At 37.8% G+C, this 24,349-nt stretch overlaps 1 protein-coding gene across 3 annotated transcripts in view; it reads right to left on the bottom strand.

Annotated features, from left to right (window-relative positions):
• slc4a10b (solute carrier family 4 member 10b) overlaps positions 1-24,349 on the bottom strand; it is a 67,502-nt gene that overhangs the window by 10,951 nt on the left and 32,202 nt on the right. For 2 of the 3 annotated variants that reach the window (XM_036567755.1, XM_036567763.1), the window contains 12 exons: positions 21,624-21,767; positions 20,825-20,963; positions 18,173-18,333; positions 15,321-15,509; positions 12,277-12,525; positions 9,253-9,341; positions 5,466-5,623; positions 3,518-3,605; positions 2,874-3,020; positions 2,487-2,581; positions 471-645; positions 238-371 (listed from right to left, as the gene is read on the bottom strand). In XM_036567755.1, the coding sequence (XP_036423648.1) occupies positions 238-371; positions 471-645; positions 2,487-2,581; positions 2,874-3,020; positions 3,518-3,605; positions 5,466-5,623; positions 9,253-9,341; positions 12,277-12,525; positions 15,321-15,509; positions 18,173-18,333; positions 20,825-20,963; positions 21,624-21,767 (1,768 nt within the window). The remainder of the gene's footprint in view (positions 1-237; positions 372-470; positions 646-2,486; positions 2,582-2,873; positions 3,021-3,517; positions 3,606-5,465; positions 5,624-9,252; positions 9,342-12,276; positions 12,526-15,320; positions 15,510-18,172; positions 18,334-20,824; positions 20,964-21,623; positions 21,768-24,349) is intronic. The other variant, XM_036567770.1, reaches the window with a different exon arrangement.

Genomic DNA, 24,349 nt, shown 5'->3' with positions numbered 1-24,349 from the left:
TCTAGAGAATCTGAGAAATGCTTCATTCTTTCTCTCAAGCATTAGAGGCAGCATTCAGGCAGGCCCATATGGATACACAGATGAATCAGAAACCATTTCATTTGCACTAGGTATTAGAAGACAAATCTCTACAAATGGCCTATACAGCAATGTGTTATTCTGACAGGAGTGAGGGAATCCATGATAAATCAATATGTAATGCTATGAAAACCGGCATTACAAAGAGGGCTGGCTCACTTGCAGAATTTGAATAAAATCTTCTCAAACACCAGCACAGGACCAGTGCTGCCGAGAATCGTGAGGGGCTGGCCAGCAAACAGTGAGTAGGCAATTCCAGTCATCGATGCACCAAACAGAGATTCAATTGCACTCTGGAGCACAGAATAAAACATAAGAACAAAGACAAAATATTACAATGAAAGTGTGTCAATTTGCATAATGCATTTATGAATCTCTGTGTAGTCTCTTACTATGCGTCCCTCTGTGGCCTCCCCCAGCAGGCCTCCGAAAGTGATGACTGGAGACATGCAGGCGCAGTAGAGGAAGAGAAAAGAAGCCACACACTGCAGGCTGATGGCATCAGTGTAGTCTGACAGGTAGTGTGGTGCTTTGCGCTTTATATCCAGGAAAAACCCACCAAAAAACCTAGAACACACGGGACAGAACATGCAGGTCTGAAAAGATCTCTCTTAGAGCCTGGAGAGTCTGAGCTGACTTTGCTTCTGATGTAAGTTTTTGAAAAATACTCCTGACGTTCAATGTTTGGAAACATGCAAAGATTTTAGTTGTAGTAAATTTGTGGTCCAGTATTTACTGCTGCTGCCTCTGTTAGTGCTGTCACATCATTAGCGTATAGACAAGAGAGCTATTAAAAGTTCCAGAGCCGCTTCCAGATGTTTCCATTGCTGCTGTCTCTCAACATGAAGACCAAAGAAGCATCAATGTCAGTAAATCCATCATGAGGCTGATTAAATAAAAGAAAAATCTTTGTAATATATTAAATAAAACATTATTATTATTTGACTGTTAAAAAGCAAGAACATCTTGATGAGCAGGGATATACATTGATACTGGAATCATATAAGTATCAGCAGATAATTGCTTGAAAAACATTAATGGCACTGGAAATATGTTTAAATTTAATCCATATTTGATGATGTGTTTGTTGCTTTCTGGAAGGGCGGAATGTGTAGATAGTGCTCAGTCACTGTGTTAAAGTGTCTGCCTACATTTATAAATGTCATTTACAAAAACAGATAGTTCTGATCGTATAATCTGACTGGCTAAAACACATTTGAAGCCTTTGTAAAATACACAATACATGCACCCTGTGATTATTATTAATAATAACTTTAATTATTTTCTGAAAAATTGTGTGTTTTATCATATTTTATTGTATTTACATTTTATAAAAGCAATACACCACTTGAGACGATTTTTTCATGGGAAGGGAGTTTTAGGCACTCTGCTTCGTGGTGGAATAAACTGCAGTAATGCACGACCTCTTGTGGCTTATTACTTTAATTTCTCCTATGTTTGTAATACTAATCGAGGCTAACTGAGTCCCAATGTTTCTGTATTATTGCATATCAGCTGACGTACATTAAAAAATACTGGATATCAGCATCAGCCTACAATTCTCATATCGGTGCATCACTACTGATGAGCTTAGCAAGATGCAAATTCATTGAGTATCATACTTCACAACTTGAATCACACTGAATTTCTGATCATTATGCATGTAATTAGCACAGAACTACTACTAGAAAATGCATTGCAAATCTGTGCCTTGGCTGTACAGAGATTACCTTTTTAGAGGACCTATTCTTGTCATGCTCTAATCATTTGAAGGTAGAATAATACAGAATGATATTTATATCACAACTAATCATAGGAAAAGTAATACACCTCTTTCCTTCTGAACTGTGATTTCAGTAGCCACTGCAGCAACCATCTTGCAGTTTGAACAAAGCCAATGTAAAGTATACTGGTGGAGACTTTAACCTCTGGTCACAGTGGATTAGCCTCATAATCTCAGGATCTAATCGGGTTAAAGCTGCTCTTAATGTGGCTTCATTTAACATGTGATTGCTGCAAATGAACGAGAGGAAAAAATGGGATTCAAGAACAGAAGGGGGCTGTTGTTATGAGAGGAGAGAAAGTTGCAGTAAGTTGTGAAAACTGTCACTCGCGGGGGGAGTCTCAGTGACCAAATGTCAGTTGTGGCGTCTGTCCAGTTCATTTGGAAGTTGTGAAACTTGATTTCAATGCCATGGCATTTGGTTATATACAGTAAACAGCTCATGAGCAACAAAGACTAATTTGCAATTAAGTCTTATTTTCTCTCATGCATAGAGTTTTGCCCTGAACTTTAACTCCTACTTAACCTCACTCAAATGCACACTCTCTGGCTCTACACACACATACACACTTCTGCTTACTCACACACACACTTCTGAACACAATCACACACTGTCCAAACCGACCTCCCGGTGCGCTGTAGCTCAGGGCCTCCATGCCCCCCATGTTCCTCAGTCTCTGCCAGCTCTCCATTGGGGACAGCAGGGATTTTTCTCTTCTCCTGTTTATCACGCACACACACACACAGAGCACTTGTGTCAGCTCTGTCTCTTCCAGCTCGGAATATCGCTGGTTTGTGTGGAGTTCACAGAATAAATTGGAGGGAAACAAGGCAATGGCACTGGATATTGCACCAGAGGGAAGAAAGAAATTGAACTCCATGGGCTCCAAATGAAATTGCTTTCATTTAACATTAACCTTACAGTACTGTAAGTACCTATACAAACTTCTTCAAAGGAAGACTATAAATCAGTGCATCTGAAGGTGCTGCTCTACTAGCCTTGCACACTCACCTGAGAAGGGACGTTTTTCGGAGGCTCAATTCTAATAGATGGGTCCCATTCTCCTGGTGGCAGGACTGTTACTTGATCGAGGAACTCGTCGATTCCAGCCACCAGATCATTGCGGTCCTTGGCTTTATATGCAACGTCATGGAAAACCTAGGATTGACATTAATCATTTCATGGCACTATGCTCAATTTTGTTCATTTCCCCGAATAAAAAACATTTAATGCAAACCAAAAATTAGAACTGCTGGTGAAAGTACATACTAGCATAACTCAACAGTATTGCCCTTACTCTGTTGCCATAGAAACATAGTAGCGGACTGCTAGACGAAAAAGTGGCGTTCTAGCTAATTAGCAGGCGTTTGCATGTCATTATGTGTATTCAGAAAGCGCTCTCAACACCGCGAGGAAGGAGTGAGAGAATGTGTGGAGCTGTGAAAGGCCTCGAGCTGCCTCCGTTCTCTCCATAATCGCATCCAGGGAAACCACTTCTGTCATAACTGACGCAATGCCCCTAACACTCCTGTAAAATGGAAGTTAAGTATCTCTAAAACAGATTCGTAGAGGCAAAACACACACCGCGGATAAAAAAGAAATTAAGTTTTGGTTTTAGTTTTAGACTGAGTGTTTTAATAAAGATGCTTTCTCACCTCGTCAGTCATCAGGGTTGCAATGGACCTGCCAATCTCATGATACTGTGGTCCTTTACCCAGAGGCCCCAGGAGAATGAAGAGGAACCTAACATACAGAAAACAGTGGAATGAGGCTTCTATAAAGCTTGGAGGTTATAACTTCTGCTTGTTATCAACCATAAAGGCCACAAAGCCAACAAAATAATTTCAGACAATGTATGAAAAAGGGTCCATTTCTGGGAAAACTAAATTTGGTCACTTTTTTGAAAGAAAGGAGTTTAAAGTAACATGTAAACATTGTTAAAGTGTCAAAATGTACTGTTTGCTCCCCAGTCAATACAGCCCATACATGGAAACACTGCTGCAAAAACATCATGTTTAGAAGTCTTTTTCACGTTTTCTTATGTTTCTGTGAGCATCTTTGTTGATGTCATGAGAACCAACTCATTTACATATCCACCTATTCAGCCTGCAGCAGTTCAGCTGCAGCTTTAGTTTCATATTTAAGTTCTAAGGACAGTTTCAGTCCTGAGTTTTTTTGAATGAGGCACAATACAAGGCAGCCAATCAGAATGAAGATCATTTATCTTACATCAGTTTTAAAAGCACAGTAAAAAACAGCCACTTTACTTCTACGGGATAAACAGGGGTTAAAAAATTATCATGTAAAAATTAATTATGGCTGTTTTTGGTACATAAAACCACATGAATGTTGCCATAAAGGGAAAAAATTAAATATAAGAAAAACAGGAACATGAACGTGTTTGCCATTGCTGATCATTTTCTTTTGTTGTTTTTTATTCTTATTTAATGAATGGCCGCAAAGGTGTAGAAGGAAGAATTTCAAATTGTTTGGCTGTACTAGTAAAGTTAAAGCTAGGAGATGAAAAACAAAGCCAGCTCCGCTCCAACTGTCTATTGGCAAACTTCAAATTTACCCCAGCATCAAACACACTATTGTCACTGTAAAACATGAACGTCCAGCCAAGCACTTTCCTTCACAATTGTCTCTTGAGCAACTTTATGACAATGATGATGATCTACTGTCTGTGGTCAGTAGTGCTGCAGTCTTACACCAGCACAGACGAAAAGTCTAAAAAAAACAATGATTACATTGTCATGAGTTGGGATAATGTTTCAGGATATACAGACAAAAAGATGACCTGCTGGTGAGGGCAGCACTTACATCCAGAGGATAAAAGTTACAGTTAGGGCAAAAATGTCAAACTCTAATCCAGGAGGGCCACAGCACTGAAGCATTCTACCTCATTTGATGCACCTGATTCAACTCACTAGCTAATTGCAAAGGCCTTCATAAGCTAACCACATGAACACCCATCAAAGGCAGACGATTTTTGCTTCATCAATGCCACTGCCATCATGGGAGAAGCAAACAGGCCATGAGTGGTAAGCTATCAAATAATACTTTACAAATGGCAAGTTAATGGTTATTTTTTAAAATATGCATAGTACAATGCAAAAGTCAGAGACCACTTTTCATTTTTTTAATTTCTGTCAAAACAACCTTTAAGAACAACTTATAATTTTATTTTTTTAGCATTTCTATAAGACAATCCACTTGCATAGGGAAGGGGAAAGTTAAAGGAAAATAAGTGAAAAAACAGGAGAAGTTCCTCTATTGCTTCAAATGTGAAAAAAAATCCCCTCCATTGTGAGAACAAAGAAGCTGCAGAAATCAACATCACTGAATGTGTTTGGGAGAAACTTGTTTTGTGAGAAGTAGAAAATGCAGCCAAGTTCTAAGACTGAACTTTTTAGTTGTGGAAAGTATCTCTGCACATTGTATTTAATGGCCATTTTGACTGGAAATTAAATACATGAAGCGTGGTCTCTGACTTTTGGATAGCATTGTTCCACAACCTACAACACTCCACAGCAACATTATAAGAGCGAACACATTAACTGGTGCAGGGCCTCAGGGTTAGAGGGACAGTAGACTGCTAACCTGGTGGTTATGGGGACCTCTGCTAGGCCATTGAGAAGGACAGCAGGAGAGAGACGCACAAATGCCACCACTGGCTTCTCCAGGAACTCCAGCTCTCCTACCAGGATATTTGAGGCTTCAGCTCCAGCAGGAATCTTCTTCATGAAGTGAAGGTCTATCTACACGCACAACAAGGACACACCACACACAAGGCATCAGAAAATTAGCCAAGAGACCATTTGAGATTTCTGCTGTTTCAGCTGTGCCACTTTCCACTGTTTTCCACCTGCCACCACCCCTCCTCCCTTCTTTTTCGGAAATGCTAAGAAAAAGCTAAGATTTGTACTGCTATTCTTGGTAGTAAAGACATATGACCTCATTAGTAAAAGTAGCATGAACAATTTTTATTTATTCAGATTTCATTGCTATCCAATTCATAATTAGACATTGGTCAAAGTAAAAGAATAAATAACAATATTTGTTATCTGTTTGTAACACTGGCTTCACTTTGTGCTTCTTTTATAAGAACTGATATAGGAATATAAAAACAATATAAGAACTGAACTATTACAATTTACAAGCAAGTCACTGTCACTGTCACATTTGCCCCTAAACATCAATAGTACTACGAGAAATTATTTGCATACTAATTTTAATTTTAACAATTGATTTATTCCATATTAACAAAACTTAAAGCATTTACTCTTTAAATATAGCTTTAGGAAATGTAACCTTATATTAACTTTTACCCAATCATGACCACCAAGCTTCTGTGACTGTGTTTTCTACGGTTTAACCACTAAAACTTTGGTTACCTATTTGGAACTGTGCTACATTTTTCTGCTAAAACACATTCAATCCCACTCAATCTACATAATTTATCTACATTAGTGTTATAACACTGAGCTAAAACAGTATTTGTCCCAAATCATCTAAACTTCTTATGAAGCTTCTGTATCATTCTTTCCATGTAATAAAGTTTAGGGAGAAACATATTCTTTCGTAAAATAAAAAAAGCTCACTAATTACTGTTCTTTTTTTAGAATAGTGTCAAAAGAGCATTTTCCATAATGTACTAGCACATATGGAACAGTACAGAGATTACACATACTTGCATAATCTGTAATCCAGTGTATTATGTAATATTTGATAATGTTCTGTTCCTTTTTTGCTGTGCTGTCACTTGTGCTGTCATTTCTGCTCATTTTGCTTTATTTGAACATGCATTTCCTCTCAGTATTTCAACTATCCATTACTGAGTTCTACTCTCCCTTCTTTCTTTCGTATTTTTCAACACTCAGTCGTAAAGACAAGTAGGCCTGTGATAAAATCCTCTGGTATTTGACAGCAAGTCACTGCTCTATCCAATTTTAAACTGCTTCTTATACCATTTCAAATTTGTGCACTTGATTTTTGTAGAAAAAAAAGCCAACCTGGAGGATCCACAAATGATTGCACCTCTTCCGCATAATAAAACTAGCTTTGCTCCAACATAATGTTTTGATGATATCTGAAAACATAACGTAATTGGGGTCTACTAAAGAATATGCAGATAGACATTGCCACATGTTGGATAATATGCTGACATTTCTGGAGTAGTAAAGCAGATTTGCTGTTGCCTTTAACTCCAGCACACAAGCTATTACCATTTCAATAAAACAGATGATGGCAACTGCAGCTTGACTGTAATTTAAATTAAATCACACAGTCATTAAAACGTCCACCAACTGCTGTCACATATGTTTTTATTTTTGTGGCTCTGGGAGTATACACTCAACACCAAGGATCAATCAGTTAGGTGGTGGGTGTGGCAGCGGTATTAGGACCTGGAGACACTACTGTGGAGGTAAAGCATGTCAGCCCATCGTTAAGTCTTACAAGAGACTCTACATCAGTAGCTGGTAAAATCTGCCATGTTAAGTCCAGCAGCTCAGGTTAGTGTTCACTGGATACTTTATGTGCAATATAAATCTAATCTGTCAGATGATAAAAAGGCTGGAATATTTAAAAAACAGATGAAGTAATATAGGATCAGGTGAGAGTAGGTCAGATTTATAGATTACTACAGTACATTTATAGAAATGTACTTGAAACATGACAGCAGTTGAAGGAATGTACTGCTGTGTAATGTGTTTAGTGCTGTATTATGTGTCAGTATATTCAGTATTGTGTGTGCCTGTACTGTGATTGTATTTAGATCATTCTGGTCTACCTATTGTTGTTTACCTTACATGGTCATTTCTGTCACACCTGTCACTTGTCATGTATAGGCTGGGCCTAATCTTGGCATCAGTAAAGCTATAAAAGTGCATCAGTGAATTGTTTTACAGGCTGGCTAGGTGTCTAGTACCTGTGCGCTAGAAATAAACTCCAATTCTCCAGACATACGGTTAACTCCCTGGATTGTGATGGGGTTTGGATTTTTCACAGTGTATGAACTGTACTGGGTCATCTGTGAAGCAGTCTAGTATACAGGCCCTATACAAATAATAAGACTGAGCTGAACTGCTACTGAATTTAAAGAGCACTATTCACTTATAATGTCACCTCAAAGGGTTTTGCAAACAAAAACACAAAAAAACAGCATTTTAAAGTCTGGTATTTTACCCAAAACAATGCATTTGATGACCTGGTATTTGGGTAAATAGCATCCTACATAGTGTATCATTTTAGATACTGTGAATTAAGCAACAAGATGATATTTACCCTGAGTGCACTGAAGACAAAAAAGCAGACATTCAAAAGAAGCAGCAAAGAATTTTACTGTCTGGTATTTTACTAAAAACAATGTATTTGATAGCATGGTATTAGCGTAGCATCCTACATAGTGTATCATTTTGGGGACTGGGAATTAAGCAGCAAGTAGATATTTCACCTGAGAGCACTGAAGGCAAAAAGGCAAATAAAAATCATTACAATTATAAACAATATACATTATAAACAATCCAGGTTTATTTTACACAAAGGCTTATTATTCAGTAACTACAGGGACTTTGGGCCTGCCAGTGGGCCCATGGCTTGTTAAGGGGTTAAAGATTCAAAATCATCCATATAAATTTATGGTCAAGAATCTGCCTCAAAACCCTTAAAAAAATAGCACTTGATCATGTACATAGTGTTTAGCCTTTGTCTAATGAAATTTGCCTGTGACTCGCTCCAAAATAAGAATATCTAAATAACATTTCTGCAGACACTTGATATCTGGCACAATTTAACCTTTCAAGAAGAATTGTGGTGAGTTTCATTAATATCCTTAATATCCTTAAAGCAATAGGTCTGCAAGAAACCAAATTTATGCAATTCCCACTCTACCCTAATTGCAATGCATAAGCCAAAACATATTTGGTGTCCAAATATTGCTTATGTTACAATAGGAATAATACAAGTAATCGAGTAAATAAGAAGAAAAACAAGTAAAAAAGAATTAAAAAACAAATTTTGAACATCAAACATGCATTGGCTGATTTGGGGTAATATATCAGACTACATTTGGAAAAATTGTTAGATTTTTGCCAACCTATTCCTTCAACACCATCTCCTAAAAAGAACAAACCTGGACATAAAGGAATGTCCAAGTTTAGGACACTTGTTTGTACTACATAATTCCAGAAAGGAATAATATGCAGGTGCTGCCGAAACACATAAAAATACAGTAATTCCCAACAGAGCCTGTATTACATCAATTATGGCTTCTATTGTTGGACAGTTTCTTCAAAAAAGCAAGGCATAGCTTTCGCTGATTTAGCATTTGTAATTATGGTGATTATGGGACAGTAAAGCTGAAAGGCCTACAGTTGGTCATTCTTACCTTACTGAAATCCACTGTGCTATTCTCTCTGCTGACCTCTGGCTTGAGTTCAGGGGCACTGGGCTGGGCCTGGGGAGGGATCATCTGGCCTGTGCACACAATGACAGTATGGAACACTAGTCATGCATTCAGTCCTGGTCCTTTGGCAACTACCAGCACCTACGGCCAAAGCAATCAATCATTACTCTGCCAATGCAGATCAAGCAGAGCACAGTGCCTCTCAAGGTCTTAAGGTTACAGTGAAGCAATTTGGTAATGAATAGAGCTTTATCAATGCAGACAGATGTTCATGGATAGAGAAAGAGAGAGAGACAGAGAGAGACATATAATGTACTTATGCTCTGTTGAGGTGCATTAAGTGGTGGCAGTATTTGCTGATTTAGTGCCGACAGAGAGAAAGCCAGACACACAGTGTTAATGGGGCAGGTGAGTAATGCGTGGTCTTAATGGATGATGGTGGTCAGTATGATTCTGTAGAGTCCATCATTATTTCACCTTTATCAAGCCACAAAAAAGGAGTTATACAAACATGAAATTAGCCACAGAGAAAGAAGAAAGAAAGAAATAAACATTGTTTATACTTCAGCCGATGCTAATTTCAGTGTTTGATTTATTTATAGGCAGATGCAAACTCTATTTGCAGCAAATTGCAGCGAGAAAAATCAGGAATAACGAGATAGGTTTCTCTTATTCCGCTCTAAATCAGTTTTAGCATTCTACTCTAATAGCAGCTACAGCTACTGCTTCCTAAACATGATGTAGCACCAAACCTCATTAGCTTGGAGTGAGAATGACTGTGAGTGTGTCCTACACTGCATGAGTAGATTGTCTGCTTAGAAGTCGTGTTTTCCGGCTTCAAGGCTGCTGTTTCTGTGCAACTCTTGGATGAGCACTCTGCATGAATTAGAGTGCTAATGGTGCTCGGAGCTCTTTCACAATCAAGATCAGTGCAATGAAAAAATCAGGGCTGCTGAAGTTTGGTGCTCCTCATGTGTTTGCTCTTGTGTGAGGAAAGCTAGCAACTTCCTAAACACAACACATCAAAAGGTGGTGACAAATGATATGAACATATTCCTTTGTTCTGCTAACAGTCTACAGCTGAAGAAGATAAATTGACTGTAAATGAGTAGTTGAGAAACATGCTTTTCATGCTTTCCAAGCCAACTGGCACATATTTTTAGTGTGTAGAATTATTACAGTTTTTCTTAAAATTTGATGTGAAAGCTATTGATGTGACTGGTGAGAAACTTTCTGATTCAGAGTTCTGTAAAATGGTGGTGAGCGGAACCAGGGGTCACCGCATCTACAACGCAAATACAGGCATTTTATTTACTATCCAAAACCACCAGTGAACCAACATGTATCTTCTGAGTTTTTATATTTCGTCGATAATGCTAAAATAGTATGAAATCAAAAAAGAAAAGGTTTTATTAGCTACTACTTTGCCGTACAATGCCATTCACATACCTCTCTGCAATGAATGTGTTTAAAAATACATGTTTTAGGCCAAAACCTAATTTCAAAACTGTTGTAAAACAATGTCTTGGGCAATGTATTTGTAGCCATTTCACATAATCATTTTTTATTGTATTGTAGCTTTTATAATCATTAAATTCCTATCACTGCTGTTGTGAATAATTCTGATTCGTTAAGTTTCTCTACAACTGCGCATTTCACATCAAACCACTCTGAATGACTTTGTTTACATCTCAGCAATTGAAATATGCAGCAATTTCGAAATTGGTGAACTACTCTATCAATTATATCAACAAGCCATTCAGCAAATACCTGAGAGGATATAACACTTTAACTAACAGACTTACCATGGGTGGATTCAATAATGAAAACCAAAAAATGTTTTAAATGACTAAAACTCAATTAAAAAGCAAGACTACTTATTAATTTTGATACTAATAACTATACATGCAGCATTATCCAAACATGCTGAGCTCAAAAGTACAAAACGTAGAAACTCCATGCAATACTAAAAGACATTACATTTAGTTTATGAAACTAACCATACATTTTATACTATTTTTCACCAAAATACATTTTAATAATTAACAATGATTCAGTTTTAGTCAACATGTATTCAGTAAACTGAGTAGTCTACTGAAGTGTATTCCTATAATGAAACTGACTATGTCTGAAACAATGTATGAACGATACATGATCTGTTACTCTATTGTTATTTCTGCTCTTCCCAAATTACAAAAAGACCTGGTGATGTCTGCATGATAGAGCCACTTCATGTCCTACATACTCAATGATATAGTGCTGTGCTTCTTGCCAAGTCCGTTGGGGGGGGCTGTGTTGGGTAGATATTAGGGCCGACTGATACGTAGTTTGGCTTACAGTAACATCCTGGGGATATTGGTGGTATAGGTCATAATCCTGTTATATTGTAAAAAGCAGACACTGCCACAAAAAATAACAAAACGCTGTTCAGGCAAAATGTGCATAATTTACTTAAACTTAACACTTAGCAAGAGGGAAAATAAATAAAATAAAAAAGAAAGCAAAGAATTCTGGGAAGCTCCACCCCTATACCCAAAAATTATTATTACTGAAGACTTCGGAAGTTTCTTCTATTTATATAATAGGAAATCATGAAACAGAAACAGAAAACTGGCATATCAGTGAGTAAGCACTGTTTAACTGAAGCTGCTGAAGTTCATTTCTGACCATATTATACTATATCAGTTAATATTATTGTTTTTTAGCTTCTCAAAATTGGTACTGGTATCCGTGGCATAACATTCAAATCAGTGAGGACCTACTTCTCATAAGTCATTCTGGCATCTTTTTTCTACAAAGCTAAATGAGACCATATTACATTACACACTCCCAACTACTGAAGACAATATTGGAAATATTCTTGAACCCGGTTGAAAAATTTCCCCTTGACCCCACTTGATCCTTTCATTTATAATATCTATACATGTGCAACTGATAATGAAGAATAACCACCTTCACAGGTTATGTTTTAGGAAGAGCTAGAGGAGAAAGTCAAGTCTAAGTTGCCTGGGTCCGGGTGGTCTTCTGACTGCACAGAATAGGAGACATGTGGGCTGTGTGTGTGAGCTCGGTGGGGCGTGGGGGCTGGCTGGGTGGAGGTGGAGGATGAATCAGGGAGTGGAGAGGAGATGGACACTCTGGAAGGGCAGCACCAAGGCCAGCACGGCGAGCAGGAAGACGCCTGCGCGCACCTCGCATCAGAGTTAAATGAACCCCAAAGAGAAGAATTAAGGGCTGAACAGAAAGATGAACCACCTGCCACACACATACACACAAATACAAACATTTAGAGGAGACAAGAGGAGAGGAGGCAGAGACACTGAAAGAGAGGATTAAACTAGGACAATGTTATGCAAATGGAGCTGAGTATCCGCAAAGTGGCATAACAGACAGCTCACACACACACAAAAGAGCAACACTTAAGCTCATCTTCCACGAACACGCTTTCCTGGACATGCATTAGAGAAGGTCTCAAACTGAAACACACAGTTAGCAGCACTTCTCAGTTGGAATATTGTTTTTATTTATCTACAAAGGAAAAAGTAATACATTTGCTTCATGCAAATGTATTTTCATTCCCACATGAATAAAAATGTCATCACTGTCAGAAAAAAATGGCAAAATGGCAACTTTTCAGTAGATGGAAAAAAATCTTTTTGGGCCATTTTTCATAGAATGTAAAGCAAACTTCGGTTTTCAAATCATGTAAAAGAAAATATAATAAAATGGCTTTAGGTTAACTGACGATATAAACTACCATTAAAAAGTCTGGAATCACCATTTAAAAGACTGGAAAAAGGTTGGAATTACTGTTTTAAGTGATATAAAACCAAACCTATCAAACTGAGTGCCTCACCAGTGATCCATTCTATTGATGTGTCATTTGCGAAGGAGTCGGCTCTTTTAGGTCGTTTTTAAGTGAACGTTTTTTTTTGGCTCCACCCACCTCATTATCCCCAACACCTGTTCCTTGTTGTGTTAGTTTATCTCTGGTTTTGTTCTTGTCTTTTTCATGCAATAAATCTCAGACATATAGTTAAGAAATACTAAATTGCAATTATATTTTTTAAGTTGCGTTGACTCCATACACTCTTGGCTCTAGGCAGTTATTTTATTTTTCTCTTTTTAAACCATTAGGTTATGAAAAGGTACAAATATGTTTTTCATGCAATAAATCTCAGACGTTTCATATTGCACTGTCAGAAAAGAAGATACAGGTATTTTTGTTCATCGGTGTACAAACAATGTAAATGTACCCTCTAAGGTGAAACAATAGTCTTAGAGTCAAACTGCGTACCATTTTTTTACATTTTTTTCCCATGGAAAAGGACATATTTGTACCTTTTCATAACCTAATGGTTTAAAAAGAGAAAAATAAAATTGCCTGGAATCAAGAGTGTATGGAGTCAACACAACATAAAAAATATCTTAGTTTCTTAACTATATTCCCCAACTAAAGGTACTGAAGACATATCTTTGAGGGCACCACCCCAGTGACAGTGTCAGTAATGTGTGATTTATATTCCTATTTATTTATATTCCTATTTATGTGTCTGCTCGTTCACAAACTGAGTTTTGAACACAACGAATTTTCAACTTTGTTAGATCACGTTCTTTACATATGAAATAAACACAACAACAGTACTGCAACAACTGAGAAAGCTTTGAAACACTTTGAATTAAGTGCACCATCCAGGATGTCATGTATTTGAAAAGTAGTGATCAAATCTCAGGCAGACAACTTATCAAAGATTTCAGTATATTATTTATCATTTAATAACTCAGAATTTGTTGTTCCCAGAATACTTTACATATTGAATAAAACATCTTAAAACACCTTCTGAACTCTAGGTTATAGTCTAGATTATTATTATTAATAATCTAGATTAATAATAACTAGATTATTAGTAAAACATAGTTTGCATGTTTTCCCCGTGTCTGTGTGGGTCTCCTCCGGGTGCTCCGGTTTCCTCCCAGAGTCCAAAGACATGCAGTCAGGTCAAATGGACATGCTAAATTGCCCCTAGGTGTGAATGTGTCTGTGACTGTATGTGTCTGAGTGTCTACCCTGTGATGGACTGGCGACCTGTCCAGGGTATTCGGAAGGATAAGCAGCTTCATGTGTGTGTTTGTGTATTAGTGTAAGTGATTAAAAACTTTTAAATGGTAGTGTATTACATCAACACAATTATTGCCAGACGGACAAAATTGTGTTGATGTATTTTACTCATATGGAAATTAAAAATTTGAGTAAACTAAATTTAATGCATTTTTTAGCATAGGCTTAATCTGTGTCCATTTTTTTTCATTCTACAGCAGAGAATGGAAGTTATACACATACAATCTGGGGAGCATGTACTGTAGACAAGCACAAATGAAAGCACTAACGGTACTAGTGAATGCGCACAATTACTCCTACACCTACATGTTCAGCTGCATGACTGCACAGTTTCTTCCATGTAAACCTCATCTTCCATGTAAACCTCATCATCAACTAGACTAAGATAACATATGCATGTGCACTGTGATTTCCATTCCAGCTTCCTGCACCACAGAGTCACAGAGCTTAAGAGAATCTTCCAAAACAATGATCCAGATTAATACATTTTAATCAGAATGAAAGCTACTGAGAGTGTTTTACATTGAGTTTAGCCCTCAATCCTAAATCCAAAGAGGGCCAACTGAACATCTCCACTGCAGATTTAATGCACATTTTAGGATTAAACCTCAATGGAGAGTATCTATAGCATATCTGGATGTATCTAAAAGACTTTTTGACCTTGCTGTAATAATTATACTATTCTGTTGGCATATACCCTCACACAGCATAATCATAAGCATATGCTGAACCGGAAAGATTGACATGTGATATGCTATATAGAGGAGATCAGGAATAATCTGTACTGACTGCTCTGCCATTACATAACATAAGTTGCACATGTCACATCAACTTGCAGGCTAAATGTCATACTATGTATAGTAACGTACAGGAAAGGAAAGGAAAACTACATGAACTGTAGAAGTGTAATCCCCTTCAGGATACGCCATACCATTTTTGTCCATAGAGTTTGGTTCCGACTGCTTCTTGCCAATGTCAGCGAAGGAGCGTACTATGGGAATGCGGTTGGCCAGTTTTTTCTGGTTCTGATGATGGTGCTGCTTGAGCAGAGCTTCGCGGACCTTCTTCCTCACCTCTTCATCAAGCTCTCCCAATGCTTCCTGTTGGTCCAGCACCATGTCTGAGAGAGAAAGAAAAGCATAATTCCAAACTAACCCTGACTGTAAGTCAGAGTCAGAGATCACCATTCAAGTCAGAGATCACCCTTCATTTAACTCCCATTCAAAATGGCCATTATGTACAAGAAGAATTTTTTGAGAAGGTTAGTTATAAGATTATCCACTTGCACAAGGAATGGGAAAGTCAAAGGAAAAAAGTGAAAAAGGAGGAGTTAAAAGGTACAGAGAACATCAGACTACTGTGCAAGACCTGTTAGACCCACCAAAACTGTCACCACCAGATAAACAGCACTTAAAGCTTTCTTCTTTGAGAGAGAGGAGAAAATCAAGCTCCACTCTTGCTTCAGATCTGCAAAAATCTGCAGATGACAATCCTATGGGTCTCAAAAGATGTGCAGCTGTCAAGAAGCAAGAAAAGCAAATGGACAAAAAAGAAGAAAAAAAAACGGTGTCCTCAGAATCCAGACCTCCACATCACTGAATGTGTTTGGAATTACATGGATCGCAAGAAGCAGAAAACCACGCAACTTCTAAGACTGAGCTTTGTGGGTGTAGGAAGATATCCCTGCAGATTTTTATATTTTCCTGATGCTGAAAAATGGATAACTTGTACTTAATTACTTTTTTGAATGGAAATTTAATAAATGAAGTTTGGACTTCAGATTATCATAAACCTGTCAAAGAGGTTCCCACTCAGACAGCTTTTATGAGGTGTAAATAAGGGCTTTACTTCATGATAGTTGTACAGCACTGAATTATGCTAGTCTTCTTTAACTGATGTCGACAGAAAAAAGACTGTGGCCCCATCTGCGTAATGTGTAATATACTCCAGATGCTGGTATCTACTTGAAAAAATATCTTTATTTGGACACTAAAAAACATCTGCTATACCTGCTGGAGAATGGCGTGACTGAAAGTGGGCTCTGAAATTGTCCTTATGTGCACCAGAAAGGTATCAATAATTAATATCCCGTGAATAATAAATGGACTGATTAATACTTTACAGAGCATATGTCTCAGCCTTGATACTGAAGTAATGTGCTATTTAGAATGACTAATCTGCGCTAAGTATTTTGGGGAAAAAATTAATATGTAGGTATAGAAACCCTTGATATTCCTGACACCTCTATAAGTGAAGTTAATGGGACAGTACAGTAAAGAGCAGTGAAGTGTGCAATAAACCGCAGCTAAAAGAACATCACATTATGTTAAAAAATAATGGCTCTGTGCAAACAGAAAGAGCTTTTTCACCCATTGTTGTCATGTTTCTGTTAATTCATTCCAATGGAAGACAATAATTTGCATTTTTATAGAGCAGAAAATCACAAATGAGAGAAGCGAGTGGAACGAAAGACATCAACTGACCTTTCATCAAACATGAAAAAAATGCTAATTTATGAAATGTAAATGGCCTTGTAGAACCACAATGCAAGTACTGTGAAGATGGAAAAGAAAGAGGCACTCTTAGTTGAGCTCATGGCTGAGCAACTCAACACAATTATATTTTTTAGGAAAGCAGGGCAGAGAGGATGTTGGACTTGTAGTGCATAGCTACAACATACAAACCCCCCATCTGCACAACACCCCCCACAAACAACTGTTTATATCATAGACAGGTCTTTTACATTTTCAGCAGGCCATTTTGCAAGAAAGATACAAGGCTTAAGACATCACCACAGATGCTCAATGACCATGGAAGAGGCTGCTCAAGTGCCTTTCTGTTTCTCTGTTCAAAACAGAAGGACATACTAAGCGTGCAGAGTAAGCTAGGCGGGATTATTTGCTGGTTACAAGCCACTACCAGGGATTTAATGAAGGTTTCTGGCAACAAGATGCAAAATATCCACAGAGCAATGTGTGCAGATATTGCTTCAGTCCCCATTTTTCTTCTCAGAGAATGTTCTTTGCATGGTTTAGCAGCTCTATATAGTTGAACACCGTTTTCACTGGGAAAAAGGTCTCTCTCCACTGACTCCTCTGATTCTATGCAACAAATCAGACAGACAGGGGTCTGTATGGTCAAAATGCAGACTAGATCATTTAGCATTCCCTGACAATGATTAACAATGCCTGACCAGTGGTTCCAAAGATACAACAGGCTCCCACTGTATGCTAATCTTCACTCTCACAGAAAGACAATGCATTTTTCTACTGCTGGGTCGACTGCATACACATGTAAAGATCGAAGTAATATTATTAGCATGGGTTCTGTGGTAGCCAGAGAGCTGCAGATTTGAATCACAGTTCTGGTAGTACGACTTTAGGTAGCCTAATCTCGACTGGCCATATCTGTAGCCCCTAAACACACACACATATAACAGGAGCCAATTGGGCAGTTGCTTCTTCTTTCACTCTGTATAGTGAACCAGTCAAAATTAGTCTTCATGGTAATCATATACTGCAGCAGCAGACAGACATTAGATTGAAAAATGCCAGAGTATTCCTTTAAGGTTTCCCCTAAGAAGCTATAAATGTCGAAAGAGCTGAATGAGAATACTTTGACTGCGAAGGTAGCTTCTTACACACGCTTATTATTTAACAGTACTGCATATAATAGAAATGACCTGGCATAGCTAATCAATGCAAAATGCTAAGTACAAATATTGCAAAGAATGAGATGTTACCTGCATTCTCTTTCATGGAGCTCTCATATACACATACACACCTGCAATCTCCTCCAGAGAGCTGGCCCTCATGTCAAGCAGCACGGTGCCATTGATAATGCAGCTGCGTAGTTCGAACAAGCTATGCAGAGAAAGTGTGGCCACATAGGGCTTACTCCATCTCTCCCCTCCATCCTCCACATCCTCCTCAAACTTCAGCCATCTACAGACAGAAAGAGAGAGAGAGAGAGAGAGAGAGAGAGAAGGGGAGAAAGAAAGCGAAACAAGGACGGTCATGAGGTCCACCAGAGCCAAAGCTTAAAAGATGTAGGATTTAGGAAGTTCAGACCATGCTTTAAATATATGGTTGTAGAATGAGAAGAGACTGTATGACTCTCTCATAAATTCATATAGAGAACTCTGAGAACTTGAGATGGAGTTAAGGCACTACAAGACCTGAGAGGAGGTGGGGCGGTGCTAAAACTTCATCACAGGAAACAGAAGGTAAAACTTGTTGAACATAATAATGAACATGATGTCAATATTAAAACACAAAAACAAACACTATTATTAACAGGAGTAATAACAGTGTATTTTCTAATGAATTCTGATTTATATTTAGTATATGGATTCAATGTGATTACCTATTACAGTAGCAGGTTTTTTTTCCATGGTCACTGCTTAGTCTGATCTGCACGTTGCTATGAATATTTAAGCAAAATACCTTAATAATAACCAATTAGATGATTATTAAGTAGAAAAAGGAAGGACTATTAATAACTGTAGTGGCAAAAATCAACAAATGATTACAGTACAGTCAATATGTGTTGAAAACAATTTCATTTGTAACATACAAGCAGGAGATGTTAGTGCTTCTTTCTTTTTTGTTGCCTTAACTGCATACAAAACATTTACTGATGAACTCCACAACTATAGGAAACACACGTGGCATTACTGGCTATAATTAAACAAAACAACAATCCATGTTGGCTTTGGTTAAGTTTGGTTAAATGTTTTGCTCTAATGTATGGGAATACGGGCAAATAGCCATTCAACATTCTGAATGAAGCGATACGTCTACTTTATCATGCTGAAATATGAGAACAGGCATATGTATCTGAATAGTCTGCTTCAGGGGGCAGACTTTTTACTTTACAAACCAATATTCCATATGTAAGTGCTTTATAGTGCAAATACACAACAATCACATAATAGTGATAGAAATAAAAAACAGTGAAGTGAGGTGCTTAGCTAATCTCTGATTCACACTGCCAAACAGTCAGATTGTTGAGTTTTTATCACAAAATTCAGAAAATGGTCATAAAATTTCATTGAAAGTGTTTTTCCCCCACAATCATCCTCTGACCCTTCACACCCCCATCAAAAAAAAAAAATCAATCATGTTGCAATTTCAGAACTATCTCCTCCGTCCTCCGTCCTGATTTTGGGCAAGTGTTGTCATTAATTCATGATGTTTTAACACTGCAGCAATTACTGTTTCTAATAATCTTCAGGCCCTTTGCATCCTCCAAACAGAGTGCTCCACACTACTAGGAATGCAGCTGCATTCTTTATTACTGCTGCTTTATTTAGCCTCTCTCTCTCTCTCTGTCTCTCTCTCCCTCTCTCTCTCTCATCTGTCTTTTTTTCACACTCAAACATACACACATACACACACATTCTACAATGATGCAAGTTTTTTGTAAGCCCACATTAGCTTAGACTACTACTCAGCAGGTCTGATGTATAAGCCATCACTCACACTTACAGCAATGTAATAGCCATCTCTCTGAGTGGCTTAGAATATGACTGCACTATATTAAAAATTATATAATGTCCACATTAGGAAAACACATGCTGTCCAAAAGTATTTATTTATCTTAATTGCTGCATTCATTATTTCACATTTCCTCACATGAAATGCTGAAAACATGAATTTCAATTTATGAAAGCACTTTCTGCTTCAACTTTATGGTCATGATTGAAATTGTCACCAATTCAACTGCTGAGAGTGTAGGGTCTTCCTGTATATCGCTGTTTTTGTATTTAAAATAGCAGTACACAAATATATCATGCAACCATTAGAATCCATATGGTGTCAACCAATCTTGACAGCACTCCACTGATTTACATGCTAATAAATACAACCAAGCTAGCAACAGTTCAACTCTTTACTCAGTCATCAAGCAAAACATAAAGAAAACAGTGATTCTGTCTTCATTCAGTTTTTAATTCTTTCAGCGAGAGAAAAGAAGCTAAACTGAGGTAAGTTATCTAGATAGCCAGGTAGCTACCTAGCTAACTTTGTCGTTTAGCTTGTTCTCCTCATCTGACAAGTCATTTCTGTTGTCTGTTCTCTCTATTCTAAGGATAATTTGAAGACGAAGGTTACTACAGTAATAGAGCTGTAATAATATATCACTATTGTCAGAACAAAACCTTGTATCTCCATTTTTGTCGTTTTCAGTTTTTGGCATAATTCAAAAATACCTGTTGGCCTTTACATTGTGTGTACATTTCATGACTAATGGACTAAAGGGAATGACCCAAAATGACTTGGAAAAAAGTCTGGTTCCATTGACTTATATTAAAAGTAAAGCAGGTTTTTTCCTTTCTTGTAAAGCTACCATTTTGGAGCAAAGATTTGTTGCTAAAAGATCACATGATTGACTAGAAACACTATGCTGAGGTGTGAGAGGCATGAGGAGGATCACCTGGCTGTTTCTCTCCACTCAGCATCTTCTCCATCACGCATACAGATTTCATCCAGCTCGGTGAAGAGGTCATGTGGAATGTGTTCTTCATCATCATCCTCAGTTCCCAGCAGAAACTGGACTCTCTGAGAGGGTGTGTCTGCAACACACAGAGTGAGTATTACCAGACTAGCAGTGTGTTTCACACAGCAGAATTTTAACTTACTTCAGCTCTGAAAGATCATCTGCCCTGATTTTCAGAGCAGTTCTTTTATTTATATGAGCTGTTTCATCTCATACCAGAAATACAAGACTGGCTACTTGCATAATAAAACTGTTAGCAATGTCAGTTATGTAAATGAAAATGTTTCTCACATAAAATCACATACAGTTATCTTTAGTCTGCGCTAAGATCACAAAGCTTCATGCCCCCATCCCATCTCCTCTTCTTTTTAATGTGCAGAATGCAGTGCTTCTACTGAGAATCAATGTGCGACTACGATGTTATTGACATATGAATTGACTGAGCATAATCGTTGCAGCCTCGCAGAGGAGGCTGAGTGACTCATCGGCATGTAGCGGCTGGCTAAATGAACAGCGAGCCTGCGAGGAGGCTGCTTAGAATTCACACAGCACAGAAACAACCTCGAGCAGAAGGTCATATATATATAGAGAGAGAGAGAGTGAGAGAGTGAGAGAGACAAAGAGAGAGAGAGTCAGGTATACAAGGAAAGAAAGAAGAGAGGAAAAAGGAGAGAGCGAGAGAGAGAAAAAGAGAGAGCAAGACAAAAGGACAAATAAAGCAAAATAGAACTCTTACCATATGCAGGTGACTCTCGTCCATCCCCCACTCCTGAGTCTCTCTCTCTGCTCCTTTTCCTGTGTCTGTGGCCATGGTGACGGTGGCGTCTGCGGGTCCGCCGCCCCAAGGGGACATGCACCCCAATATACAGTGTCCTGTGACCTATGTGTGTACAAAGGAAAAGGACTGAGTACTCTCAAAAGCACAGGTGCTGTGTGAACCACTCTGACTGCATTCAAAACATCTGTTTTGTTTGGACAGTCAGAAAACAAGAATGCCAAAAAGAGTGCACTGAATTTATGGATTGTACAGAGACCATTCTGCTTTAGTTCAAACTGCAGTCCAAAAGTAAAAAACTATTTAAAACACTTACATATTTAGACCTTAGATATTTACAAGGATTATGTTGTCTATTTAAACCTAAAGCATTCATTTAGATAGTAATAAGCGAAAAATATGCAAAGTCATCATTTATAAGATATGGGACTCCTAAATTTCAACTTGTGAGAATAATACTTAATATTGCTTAAAATTGCTTAAGTTTAAAGAATTAGATTTATCATGTGTTTAATTTGAAATAAAAAAAGTTTCAGAAACACAGAGAGATTTAGTCTATGTGTGGAAGTTTATTTTAGTCACTCCCTGCATTACAGAGCAGAAGTGAGACTGCATCCCTGTCCCTCATGGCCACATTGTGAGCAGTTCGATTTTAAATAAATGCGTCACAAAGTCTGAAAAAATGTGTGTAACCTTAAGAACTGTCACTACCGAATTTCATATTTTCTGCAATGATGTAAATGTTTTGGTGTTTTAAAGAAAAATATTATGACTGTATATTATAAACCGTTCAAAGATGTGTTGCTAGTTAGGCACTGGCTAGCGTTTTTAAGATATGCAAAAAATTCTTACTTTTAGGCTAAAAAGTTAAAACTGTGATGTTTTTTGGTAATGTTTCAGTAGTGTTATGATTGTTTTGGTAGTGACAAAATGGAATGTTCAATCATTAGATTTAATAAGATGGACATAATTAAGGTATAGGGTCATTCAAAGCAAAAGGATTTTCGTCTAAAGTCCAAGTCAGTCTGAAATGTGTTTTGAACTTTGACTTTGAATCAATTCAACAGAATGACCCATATAACTGTCTTTGTATAAAATATGCGTGTGATGAACCTTTTTAAGGTTTAAGTACTCTCCACACACCTCAAAGTTTCTATACCAATTAAACTTGCTCCTACAACCGCACATCTACGCCAAGAACCATTAAGTAGTGTTTATTTTTAGGAATTTAGTGGCCAACACCATCACCCTGCACATTAAGACTGAACTTTCAATTCTCCATCCAGGCAGAAACACCACTGATTTATAGGGCACGTATCAATTAATTGGTAATTATCAATAAAGGTTGGCCACAAAACTGATAAGTAGAATTTATCATTTTTTTTCTCTCCAAGTGTGAGTGTTTTGCACTCTGATCACATCAAATCACACTCCACACTCCACTCAACTCAAATTATCTTCAAATTTCTTTATTGTCAGCACTGCCAGTGGCTGTATATCCATATTTTAACAATCCATCACATCATCACCAGCAGATGCATTCTGTCTGTTCCAACTTATCAAACTTCAGAAAAACCAATTATTGTGATGCATATCATGTATTACAGGTATTGTTACATTGTATTTTTTCCATGTCAGCCACCCCTACTCCCAACACTACATTCACAGACTGTTGTAAGTCATTTTAGATAAGGGTGTCTGCTACATACATAGATCATAATGACTACTGGAGCAGATGCATTCCAAATAGGGAGTTTGTATAGAGGATTACAACTTTCACATGTTGTTACATACCTGTACTGTGATCTGCTAGTTTATCCACACAATTTAATTTCATTACAGGCTGATGTCGAAAAGGATGTTTTCTAATAGTGTTGACAATGACAGTAAATATTGAATAGCACTCCCCTTAATCCGGATTTGAATCATTTGGAGGTCATGGCATTTCTAGTTCACTGAAAGTACACACCACACCTGTGTCACACTTTAAAAAAATGCCACTGGAACGTTTTAGTTGATTTCATCATTTTACTTAAATTAGTCCCAGGAACTGAAGCTTTAGGAAACTGTTTAGTTTTAACATCTGCCACAGAGACCACACACACACACACACACAAATTGCAGCACAAGCACGCTGCATGTATACAGTAATGAAAGGTAGTTCTAGGGCTGTAATATAAGCTGTTTCTTTTTTATGTGCTTTTCTGTGTAAACACAGCCTCGAACCCCAGCATTCTCCATCATTACTTGAGCCCCCACCTCCATGGAGAAACTCTAAAACTATGCATATACACACTCATAAAAAGCCTCACAGGTCGACGGCTACAGTCAAACTATGAATGGTGACAAGTCTAGAAACTGTGGCATTAATTTCTCAAGCACTTTAGAGCAACATGTAAATTCAGCAGCACGACAACAACAGACTCTAGAAGCAAAAGATTACTTTTCATGTAGACATCTAACCCTCTTGGAATTCTGCTGAAGCAGTTGGAAAGCACCAGACTGTGGGGACTAATCATGATGTAGAAACCAAACTAGAGTTTCTTTCTTTTACTCAAGCTAAAGGAGTGGGTAGGCACCAACAGCCTGCTGTATTTTTGCTGGAGGGTTATAAATATCTAAAGCTGTAAATAGTGAAGAGGAGAATGTGCCAGAGCTGTCTGACCTACACTAGCAGCACTCATAGG

The sequence above is a fragment of the Colossoma macropomum genome, unplaced genomic scaffold (assembly GCF_904425465.1).
Source record: "Colossoma macropomum unplaced genomic scaffold, Colossoma_macropomum, whole genome shotgun sequence".
Taxonomy (NCBI): domain Eukaryota; kingdom Metazoa; phylum Chordata; class Actinopteri; order Characiformes; family Serrasalmidae; genus Colossoma; species Colossoma macropomum.
Note: the sequence above shows the minus strand (reverse complement) of the source record. Positions and strands in the feature narration are given on the sequence as shown.